Source organism: Anopheles funestus, chromosome X (assembly GCF_943734845.2).
Source record: "Anopheles funestus chromosome X, idAnoFuneDA-416_04, whole genome shotgun sequence".
In the NCBI taxonomy this organism is placed as follows: Eukaryota; Metazoa; Arthropoda; class Insecta; order Diptera; family Culicidae; genus Anopheles; species Anopheles funestus.
In genome coordinates, this window is record NC_064597.1 from 13,553,731 (window position 1) to 13,565,070 (window position 11,340).

The 11,340-nt window shown below is 49.4% G+C and overlaps 2 protein-coding genes across 2 annotated transcripts; one reads left to right on the forward strand and one right to left on the reverse strand.

Moving 5' to 3' along the window:
* Positions 1-961: 961 nt before the first annotated feature.
* Positions 962-6,132, forward strand: LOC125760656 (nose resistant to fluoxetine protein 6-like). The gene is made up of 5 exons (XM_049421020.1): positions 962-1,374; positions 3,789-4,962; positions 5,077-5,202; positions 5,280-5,628; positions 5,725-6,132. The coding sequence occupies exons 1-5, from the start codon at positions 1,152-1,154 to the stop codon at positions 5,923-5,925; spliced, it is 2,073 nt and encodes a 690-aa protein (XP_049276977.1). The 5' UTR covers positions 962-1,151; the 3' UTR covers positions 5,926-6,132.
* Positions 6,104-11,084, reverse strand: LOC125760637 (uncharacterized). The gene is made up of 5 exons (XM_049420944.1): positions 9,112-11,084; positions 8,815-9,038; positions 7,825-8,310; positions 7,589-7,757; positions 6,104-7,504 (listed from the first exon to the last, which is right to left on the reverse strand). The coding sequence occupies exons 1-5, from the start codon at positions 10,720-10,722 to the stop codon at positions 6,272-6,274; spliced, it is 3,723 nt and encodes a 1,240-aa protein (XP_049276901.1). The 5' UTR covers positions 10,723-11,084; the 3' UTR covers positions 6,104-6,271.
* Between the last annotated feature and the right edge of the window lie 256 nt (positions 11,085-11,340).

Genomic DNA, 11,340 nt, shown 5'->3' on the forward strand with positions numbered 1-11,340 from the left:
ATTACCTATCCGCTGTACTGTTTGCCTGTACTAGGCACAGTAAATTATGGAATATGTTCAAACTTTTCATTCTCATTCGCTTTCGTACGTTCGTCAGCGTCTTGGTGGGGCAAAGATGCAGAAAGACTTAAACGCGCGGTGAAGCGAAAAAATTGTCTCGCGATCTTGTTAATAAGATATGAAAAGAATGATCGTGAACAGTCACATCACGCGTACTTCCAAAAAAAACTGTCTACCCCGTGTTGCAACTTCATTTATCGGCTTTTTTTCGGGGCAGATTAATGCTAATTGCGTGGTATGGTCGTTCTTTGCCAGCTGTATGCTTCCTATGTAAGGAAACCAAAATCATATTCTTGTGAAGCGAACCGTTACTAACTGGGAAAGGTTGATAGTGTTTCACTTTCACTGTGTCATCTAGAATGAGAGACAGAGAGAGATAGAGAGAGAAGTAAAAAGCTTGGTTTGAAGGTTTACTTGCAAATGTTATACACTTTCGCCTGGTGAATTTATGCAATCACGCATCATCTAACCTCAAACGGTGCACTCGTGCATGACATGACCATACGAGGCGCCAAGTAAATTCCAACCATCTAATGATCGCACGGTATCAAAATCTCATTCTATCGTGTATCATATGTCGGGTGCTTCTACGTACGTGAATATGGGGGCCGGAAGCTGAACTTGAGGAGACTAGCATCTTGAGGCTTTTTTTGATTTCTTCGCAGTTAGTTTCGCGTTACTTATTTTTCCGTGCGTATACTAGCGTTAGAATCTTCCTTGGCTTGCACTAGGCGCGTAATTCAAGTCACGGAATATCATAAAACCACCACAAAACCACAAAACCATTTGCATCAGGAAGGCATCGGTACAGGAAGGAACAAAAAATGAAGGCTCACACATTTGTTCTCTTATTTTCGCTTTTTTATTATTTATTCGTCACAGGTGACAGTAGATGTAGAATAACAAATAGAGCTAACTGGCTTGTGGCTTGAGGGTTGGATTCGCAGCATTTGAAGCACGCGGTCCATTCCGCTGCGTGCTGAGCGTGACCACACACACACCGCGCAACGGTCCGGCAGCTCAGTTCGCAACGAGTCGCCGTGCGAGCAGGTCGGTGTCACATCTACGAAGCACTGAATCGGAACGGGAATATGCACACACGAAGCGTACGTACGGTGGCCACGTTCGGGCTGCTTTTGCTGCAGCTGACCGGTAACTGCTGCATCGCTCAACCACAGTCAATCAACGCGTTGGAGCTAATTGTCGACCGTATCGATACGGTACTGGAGCAGACACTACCGATCGGTCCCTGTCGGCTGGATATTAACCGAACGCTGGAAGCTGCACGCAACCATGAAGAATGGGCTATGACAAGTGAGTGATAGTGATATTGTGAAGAAGTGAATGTGAGCAATGGAAAGTAAAAATATTTTTTGGTGTAATTTAAACTTTCCGTGGTACTTTAGGGGGTTTTTTTGCCAAAAGGAAATAGTTCCAAAAATGGCGCGAAAATGTTCATCAAGAGAATTTTTCTCTTGATCTTGAGAAATCTTGAGGATTTCTTTTTTTTTAAATCTGAGCTCTGCTTCTTGGAGGTTATTAAAAAAAAGAGTTAAGTAAGTAAGTTAAAATAATTCTTGGAGCTGGAAAAAGCAAAAGCACACAAGATACATTGGAACGTTGATTATCCGTGCTTATCGAGACTCAGCCCTTGCCTGGATAACTGGATAAAGATTTTGTGACTTTGTTTGTGATTTGAAGAGAAGAAGTAATGCTTCTTATATAATGGAAGAAGTGCTATCGGTGTTGCTCTAGAACAGATTTTAAGATGAATTGCACCAAAGGTGGAAAATGATCGAAAAACGAAACTTTACCTTGAGATGAGACTCACGAGCGTCATGGTTTCAACACGATACTATCGGAGCCAATCATGCTTAAGTGCTCGCTTTAGCCTGTTGTAAGGAGATTGATACATAACATATGTATAACTCCACAAACTTTTTCTCAAACAAAAACTTCTTTTAAACATTATTATTATTTTATTGTTATCTAAATTTCTTGCTCATTTGGGTGAGAATGGAACAAATTTCTTTCATATAGTTGCAATTATTTTGGAAATGTGACATAAAATTATCTTATACAGTTTAGTATATAATTAAGTGCACTAAAAGGAGCTTTATAATAGTTCTTGATTAATTTCAATCGAATGAGAGCATCACAAGCGAGCACCAAAATAAAAAGCCTCAAGCCGAAACAATTACTTGCATCCGGCGGTTCGGTGTCATTGGACAGTGAAGATATTAAAAACGGTGTGATAGTAATAGATCCACACCCTTAGGTCATGGTTTACTAGGTATACCGATTTATCCTCCTTTCAGCGTCATTTTGTTTCGTTTCGCTTACCTATGCATGTCGATATACTTGTCAAGGTTGCCTGTTTTCGGGTAGGGTGTTTGCCTACTAAGAAAAGGATCACCAGCGCAGATCGCGTTAGAAAGTGTCCGTAATGTCACGTTAGTATCGCTGAACGCGTAGGTAAAGCCAATGTTTCGTCTTGTGTATGATTATGAGCAGCCGGTACATTCGGGCCAGGGCCAAGAACGTGCGAGAGCGACTGCATTGGCGCGAGGGCGCACAAGCGACGAACCTGTTCTAATGCTACGGCAACGTTTTGACGCAATAGCAAGAATGTGCCAACATGTGATTTACGCGCACCGTGCAATCGGTAATGTATAAAGTGTGCGCAAAGCTGCACAATTAATAACGGTTGGGTGTAATTATTCACGTAAAGGTTACATTTTTCCGATCGATTTGCGCAAACGGGCGCCCGCGGTTTTGATTGGAATGGGAAGATGACGCTGGTGATAGTTCTGCCGGCTGAGATGAGTTCGTGACCGAAGGATGGGAATGTTTGTGCAGCAGCAAACAAAACAAAAATGTATTTATAATGCCCCGTAGCTTGCGGGTGACAGCATCCGCTTGTTTTGTTGTGACGTCGTGCGGCTCGGCTAGTGTTGGGTTAGCATCGTTACACGGATGGCTTCCGAAGCGTACGGCTACTGTGGATTTATGTTTTATTTATAACTGCTATTTCGTTATATTTGTTTTGCTTGGACGATGCTCTTGAACCTGTCAGAAAGTGTTAAAACGCACGGTGAGCCGAAAGAAAACAAAACACCCAGCCCCTCCCAAAAACTGAACCCTTGAAATGATGCGGTGAAAAAAAACGGAAAGGTATCACCCATCGCTTGAAATATTTAAATAATGCCACATCATCTATGCATATGTTTCATCTGCCTACGTTAGCCGGTTGCTGTTACCCGGGGCCCGAAAGAAGTAACGCTCGGTCGAAAGTTGCCTAAAACATCCGGCGTCGCGTTCCGCTTCGGTCACGGGCGAACCTATTAAGCCCGGACCCTATCAAACCGCAACCCAGTTTAACATTCCCGAGGTAGTGTCGCGTGATCAATGATTTATAATGACTGGGTTTCCATCATTACCGACCGGTTCCACTTGACCCACGAGTACTACACTGTTCAGGTTCGGTGTTTGACGTATTTGTTTACTTTCGATGTTTCGGATGCGAATGACGAATTACAGCGTTTAATAGCAAATCGGGTATTATTAAATGGTCAGTCCGTTTTCGAAAAATTCTCTCTTTAGCGACTTAAATCCACAATTCGTCATCGTTTCGTTTGCCCGGATTCCGCGGGTATTTTTTTTTTTTTACGAATCCCTAGCTTCCTACTTCTTCCACAATCTTGCTTTCCTTGTCCTTGTCGTTCCAGTGTTGGATGCTACGGTGAAGTTTCCGGACGCGATCGGGCTCGGTGCACGCGACCATCTCGGTAGCTACGATGAGTGTTTGATGAGTGACCGAACGTTCGTGCGAGCGCAGTACTGTTTGGCGCGCGTCTCCATGGTTGGGTTCCGAACGCTGCAACCCACCGATCGGTACGATAGCACAAACATCACGGCCCAGATACGTTGGGGTGTCTGTATACCGGCTGGTTGTACCGAGCACGATGTGGAACGGTTGCTGTCCGGTGTCAGCGGATACGAGGTGAGTGCCGTTTCGTGCCAGGACGGAACGCTACCGACCAAGGCCGGGTACGATCGGATGCAGATATGTAGTGCGTGCGTACTGCTCGCGTTCGTGCTGATGGTGGTATTTAGTACGCTGTACGGTGCTGGTGGTGCTGGCACGAGTAAAAGTGAATGTGCCGGTGAAAAAACCTCCACCGGTGTAGCGGTGCTGCGTGCATTCTCTGCCGTGGACAATCTACGCAAGCTCGCCCAGCTGTCGAAGGATGATCATGGGCTGGGATGCATCAACGGTATCAAGGCGCTGTCGATGGTATTCATACTCGGTGGACATGCGCTCGTATTTATGGCCGGCGGTCCGCTGCTGAATCCGGGCTTCTTTCGCGAACAGAGCCGGCTGCTGCAGAATGCATTCCTGCTTAATTCACCCCTGCTGGTGGATACGTTTCTGCTGCTGAGCGGGTTCCTGTTTGCCCGGCTGCTACTGCTGGAGCTGGACAAACGGCAGGGCCGGCTTAACTTTGGGCTGCTGTACATGTTCCGGTATATACGGCTGACACCGGCCTATCTGGCAGTGATTGCCCTGTACGCTACCTGGCTACCACGGTTAGGCGATGGACCACTGTGGAAGGAGCGGATCGAGCTGGAACAGGCACGGTGCCAGCAGAGCTGGTGGCTAAACGTGCTGTACGTGAACAACTACTTCGGCACCGACCGGGTGTGCATGTTCCAGTCATGGTATCTTGCCACCGATACGCAGCTGTTCGTGTTGGCTCCACTGCTGCTCTATCCGATGTGGCGGTACGGTCATCGGGTCGCACTATTGCTGCTCGGAAGTGTTACCTTTACCTCCATACTGGTACCATTCTACGTCACCTACGTACGACAACTCGATCCAACGTTTATGATATTTACCGCGTACGTATAACTTTTACGCCCAAAATTACTAACGATTGCATACTTTTAGGCGGAAGTTGTACAATTTCACTTATACTTTTATTTTGGTTTCTTTCACACCCATATCGATACCAGTGAGGTGAGCGATCTGCAGTCGAACGAATATTTCGTTAATGTGTACGGTAAAACGCATCTGCGCGCGACAGCCTATCTGTTCGGTCTGCTGGTCGGCTATCTGGTGCACTGGATGCAGATCAAGAAGTATGCAATCCGCATGCGGCGCAGATACGCCATGTTAATCCTGTTTGTGTTTTTTTTTCTTCTTTCAACCCGTCCAGCGTGCGAATCGGACGACGAAAGCTAGCACTGTGCTGGATCGTGTCTACCGTGTGCGGTTGTACCGCGATGTTTTCACTGACCGCGTTCTACACCCGGCTCGGTACCGGCAACTATCTCTATAACGCACTGTACGCCGGTCTGCATCGGTTTGGCTGGAGCCTATCGAATGGGTGGCTCGTGCTGGCATGCGTCACCGGTCACGGCCGGACACTGAAACGGTTCCTTTCCTGGCGTGCATTTGTACCACTCAGCCGGTTGACGTACTGTGCGTACCTTACGAATGGACTGGTCGAGCTGTATCTTACCGCATCTCGCCGTACATCGCTCTACGCAAGCATCGCGACGCTGGTAAGCGCGTAAAGGTTATGGCTGGGTTTGAAGCTTCGAGTGATTTGTTTGTTTTTAATTTTGTATTCCTTCATCCACCTGTATCTGTTATTGCAGACTGCCGAATCCATCGCGCACATGATACTAACGTTTCTGCTAGCATTGCTTCTTTGTCTAATGTTCGAGTCACCCATTCATGGGCTGGAGAAGATATTGCTTAGCCGTTTCCGGCCGGCGCATCCGAGTACCATTGCCAGGGAGCAGGAAACGAACAGTCTCAGTACGAACAACACGCACAGCACTTCGGAGGAGGCATAGTTCGATGTAAGAAACAAAACAAAAGAAAAATCGCAAGCTTGGTATGCCGAGCTATTGCTATTGGGTGGCTGGAGCATTTGTAAATATATTACATTAAGCATTTTACACAAACACACACATACACGGAAACACAAAAAAAAACAAATACATCTACACAAATAAACGTAAGCGGACAGTGTTTAAGGTTTAATAAAGTCGTTATTTATATAGGGACGAGTTTACAATCATCGGCTACACAAAACAAAAACAATAACAAAATGGTAGTCATCCCTACCCCCTCACTCTCCTCTTCGTCATTCCTCTCGCATATACACGCACACACAAACACCTTAACCACAAATCCGCACTAGAATCGAGACCAATTCGCACCGTTCGTTGTTGGCCGTCGTTTGACTTCCTTCTCCTCATCGATCTCTTCCTCCTCTTCCTCTTCCTCCTCTTCCTCTTCTTCTTCCTCTTCCTCTTCTTCAACCTCTTCCTCTGGTTCGGGTTCGGACTGGACCGCAGTGGTTGCTTCCTGCACAACACTCTCATACTGCGCATCTACGTCCTTCACGTTCGTGTCTTTGCTCGCCCAAAAGTCATCCACGGTACTTGATTGCTCGTTAGCGGTATCGGCGGTACGCCTCCGCAGCCATATCCCATTATCTTCCTCATCCTGATCATCGAACGGGCTGACAAAATCGGTTTGTTCCGCAACAGGTTCTATCTGTTCCGGTTCGCTGATGGGTTCAGGTTTTGCGTCCGGTTCCGCCGTTGTGTCGGTGTGTTCCGTACTAGTTGCCGGTGGTTCCGGTGGTACTTCTAGACGATCAAATACACCGGTTTGGTCGAGCAGTCGTTTAACGTTTTGAATGGGCAGATCGAAAAGAAGTGTCAGGATGAGGGCTGCACCAAGTGCGAGACATACCTCGGTACGGTTAACGTACCCGGTGAAGCTAAACACCTCGCTGCCGCGTGTCGAACCGGCAAAGTAGAAGAACACCAAAAACTGTACGAGGGTAAGGGAGTAGGTTAGCCGACCGAGACACACCAAGGGACGGGAGCTGAGCACACGGTTCAGCAAACACTGCTCCTCCGTCACGCAGTAGTAGACGATCCAGCAAAGTCCGAGCGACCAGGAGAGTGGTGCTAGGGCGGCAAACTGTGCCGCATCACCCGGCTCGTACCGGAAGTCCTTCCGAACGATATCGAGCGGGAAGCAGACGCACCAGAGCAAGGCGATGGCAGCCCCAAACCAGCCGGCGTAGTGTACGCCACGGTCCTGGCGCGGTCGACCCGTCTCCTGCAGCAGATAGCCGAGCCCGAAACCGGCCAGATAGGGCGTCAGTCGGTGTAGTGTTTCGGCGAACGAGAGATTAAGCGTGCGGTAGAGTTGCGTTAGCCGCACACCATGGAACACATACGGTGTCAACCGATCTTCCGTGGTCGAGGCGAAGCGGATTGCCGTAGAGAGAGCGCTAAGCAGCACGTACGCTGCGGTACCGTAGAACGGGCTGCGCACTAATACGATCATCAGAAACGGTGCCAGTACACTCAGCTGCATCTCAATCGCCAACTGGAAGGTATGGGGAGCACACTGCAAATGAAAAGGAAACCAATACACAGCACACAAGGGTTAGTGAGCAGGTGGGGTAAAACAAACGAAGAACGAAATACCGACAGTCTCCTCGATCGGGTACCAGTTGTGCATGAAGAGCAGATTGCTCAGGTAGCCATGTTTGCAGAGGTTCGCATTCTTGGTCACGACGTCGCCCCACTGCGGTCCACTGCCGAGATGTTCCCAAACCCAGGCGTAAAACACCAGCACTGGCACGAGAGGAAACGCTAGCCTGGAACGAAGCAAAACCGGTGTATTGTAGAGCGGTGTAGTAGACCGGTCGCACGGTAATAACTCACCTGAGGTAACGGCCCGCGATACGTTTAAACCAGGGAACACGTGCACGCTCACGGTACTCGCGCACCATATGGTACGCGGCCAGGAAGCCGCTCACCACGAGAAACACGTCGGCGTACAGCATTAGCAGCCGAACCGCGACACTCCACGGTGCGTTAAAGCTTTCGGTGAATTCGTTCCGGTTGGTGAACGGTTGAAAGCCGAGCGGTACGAGACGGAGGGCGAGAAATAGTGCACCACTCGCGAGTGCCTTCAGCCCGTGCAGACAGCGCAGATGGTGATGTTCGTCTGTGCCCGAACCGATCAGCTGGGGCAAAGTTTTCTTCAGTGAAAACGCCATCAGCGTCTGGTGGAAGACGTTGGTGGTGCGGCGCTCCGGCGGATCCAGCGGGGAGTCCTGTGTGGACGGTGGTTCAATTTTGATGAAGATTTCATAATCGTTCAGCGTTGCTACCAGCGTCACCACCGCGACGAACGTGTAAAAACCGCTGTGGAGTTGGTTGGAGAAAATTCGTTAGTTATTGCATGGATCTCGCCACTCTCGGACACTCATCAGTGCAATGTATTTTGAGAAATTCCTCACTGACAGGCAGACATTCCTACAGCCTACTGCGGCGTTGTAAAGAATGCAAAGAAAGGTAATTATAGCGCTAAAAAACTAATCAACCAGAGGTTAAGGATAACTCCTAGTCTCACGACTGAGGAAGTCGACTAATGGACGAGATTCACTTTTTCAGGGATATTGGTAAAGCCGTCAACTCAAAAAGTCTTCTGCAACGAAACGATATTCAAATAGCTTAAGTTCTCTTCCTTTGTAGTCGAGTATCGTCCATATCTGACTATAGATAGCCGAATTCTGAATACAGAAGATATGGTGTGGATTATGGGAATTTGGACAAGAGTCTAAACTATCATAAAAGGCTAAATTCTTTCTTTGCCGAATAGACGAAGAAGATGAAAAAATGATACCGTCAGCAAAGTCGACTACTTACAACACGGCGACAAGCTGCCAGTGGTCCTTCAGCAGACGGGACCACGAACGCACCTGCCGCACATGACAGTTGGCCTCCTCCAGCTCCAGAAACAGCTTGATGCCGGTGGAGTTGTACGGCCGTACAAAGTGTTGCACGATGCTGCCGGCATCCTCGAACGAGCACGCGGCCGGCAAACAAATGCCCCAGTTGATCGTTGTAAAGCGTGGCAGGAAGTGATCCGGCTGTAAACGGAAATGCATCGTACAAACGCACGTACTACACGGACAAACGGTTTTCCGGTGGTGCTCTACTTACATCGTTCAGCGTACTCTTGACGAAACCACCACCCTGAAGAAGATGTACCGGTAGCCGGAGTTCCGCATCCTCCGCCACCACATCCACGTGTGCGAGACAGTATTTGCCCCGCAGCCGTACCAGCTCGTCTTCGCGAACACGGACCCGTGTAGCGATCCCGGTGCACAGATCGAAATCGCCGAGCTGGTTCGCATTGCCCCGCAGCAGACCGGATGCCAGCCGTGCGCTGGCGTCTATCATTTGCAGCGCCCAGAGCCGTTTACCGCGCAGCTGACGTTCGAAGATTTCGCCCTGTCGGCGACACTCTTCACCCTGTACCTGTGTGTAGTCCGGCACGAAGGACGGCACCCGGAGCAGCAGCTGCTCAAAGTCTTCCGGCGAGATGGCAATGCGCTGTTTGACAACACGCGCCGGTCCACGAACGCCCGGTGCCGGTTGCCTCGGACGCTTGGGACCGTTGTCGATCGGTGACTCCGCTGGTAGCTCTTCCGCACTGAAGAGTGACGCGATCGGGCTGTGATTCAGCAGCTGTACCAGCTTCGAATCGGTTGCACCTTTGGTGGGTGATTTTCTCCTTTTGTCGTTCGCGTGCTTGTTGTCGTCGTCATCGTCATCATCGGCATAGGAACCGATGGGACGGAAGCGAATCTCCTCGTTTGAATCACCGCCCTCGGCTGACTGTAACCAACCGGTGAGCAGGTTAATGATTGGATTTGCCTTCTCCTTTGGCTCATCTTCGGCTTTCGCAACGTTCTCACCGCGGGACGTTAGCGATTGGAGCCATCGTACGATGGTACCTTCCTCTGCAGGGTCGCTCGGTACATCTTTCGCATCCACCGTTGGCTGTACGATCGAGTCAAACGCACGCTTTAGCCCATCCAGCCAACTAGCGTCGTCCTCGTCAGTCACTTGTTTCGTTTCGGGTTCTTCCTTTTTTGCGCCCTTTCGGGTTTGGCTCCCCTTTATCTGTTTCTTTTTTTCGTTCACTTTCGCTGTATACTTTCGTGCGGGTTTCTCGTCCTCATCATCATCGTCGTCGTCATCGTCGTTACCGGCATCATCATTACCGACTGTTGATTGCGTACCAGTCTCGTCGTCACCCTTTCGCTGTTTCGAACCAAGCAAACCAAACAGGTTAAAAATAGACCTCGGTTCGGCTTCGTCGTCTTCGTCGTCATCGTCGACGTCATCTGCATCGTGCTCCGTTGTCTTCCGCCTGCTTTCGGTCGGCTGGTACCGTTTGTCACGGCTTTTCATACTGCGCCGGGCACGCAGCAGCCGCTCCTGAGTGGCTTTTCGGATGGCGGCCTGTTCTTCAGTTTCCTCTTCCTCCTCATCGTTTTCCTCATCCTCATCGTCCTCATCCTCCTCGTCGTCGTCGTCGTCGTCGTCTTCTGTGTCATCTCTCGCTGACCATGGCTTACGTGTCACAGTGATCCACGGAACGTCCCCTTTGGTGCGGGGCGTCAGTTTCCGACGCACCACCGCAAGACCCTCTTCCTGGCCGTGTTCACGCAGCCGGAACCCGTTCGCATCGTCGGCGAACAGCGCTACGGCCAGCAGACAGAGCAGTCCGAACGTGACCAACCGCACACGGAGTATCATCGTCATGCTGTGTTGCGGCTTCCTATTATCCAGGTTACTGTACACTAGCTGGCGCCAAAGAAACACTGCACGTCGTCACACTTGTTCAACACCATGTCCTTGTACACCAGCACCACTATACACTATCCGCCTCGTGTTTGATCGTCGCTTGCTGATCGCTGTTCGTTTTGAGCTGTTGCGTTATGTTGATGCACTTCTCACCTGCTCGCTAGCGCTTTTTGTATCACTCTCCTTCTATTTCGGAAAACGTAAAGAAGCAAATCGGCAAATACTGTCCCCGCACACAGCCTAGAGTGTGTGCGGCTGGCCGTGCGTATGTCCAGATGGGTTAGATGCTTACGGCCAACTGAGGGTCCCCGGTCAGCTGCGTATTTGTCCTTCCCCGAAAGGGAGAACCTAAAGCCGCAAAACGCTCACGCTAAAAAACATTTCGGGAGCAACATTTAATATCTCCTTACGGCTTTGGGAAGAACGGTAAGTTCTGGGCAGTAAGAGACGATACCTCCAAACCGCAGAGGGATATTTGATTGTGTTTTTGTCTTTCTTTTCAAAGGTGACATTCGATCCAGTTACAAACACAAAGCCCTGAGGCTTGAAGTATGAAACTGGACGCTTATGTGTCAC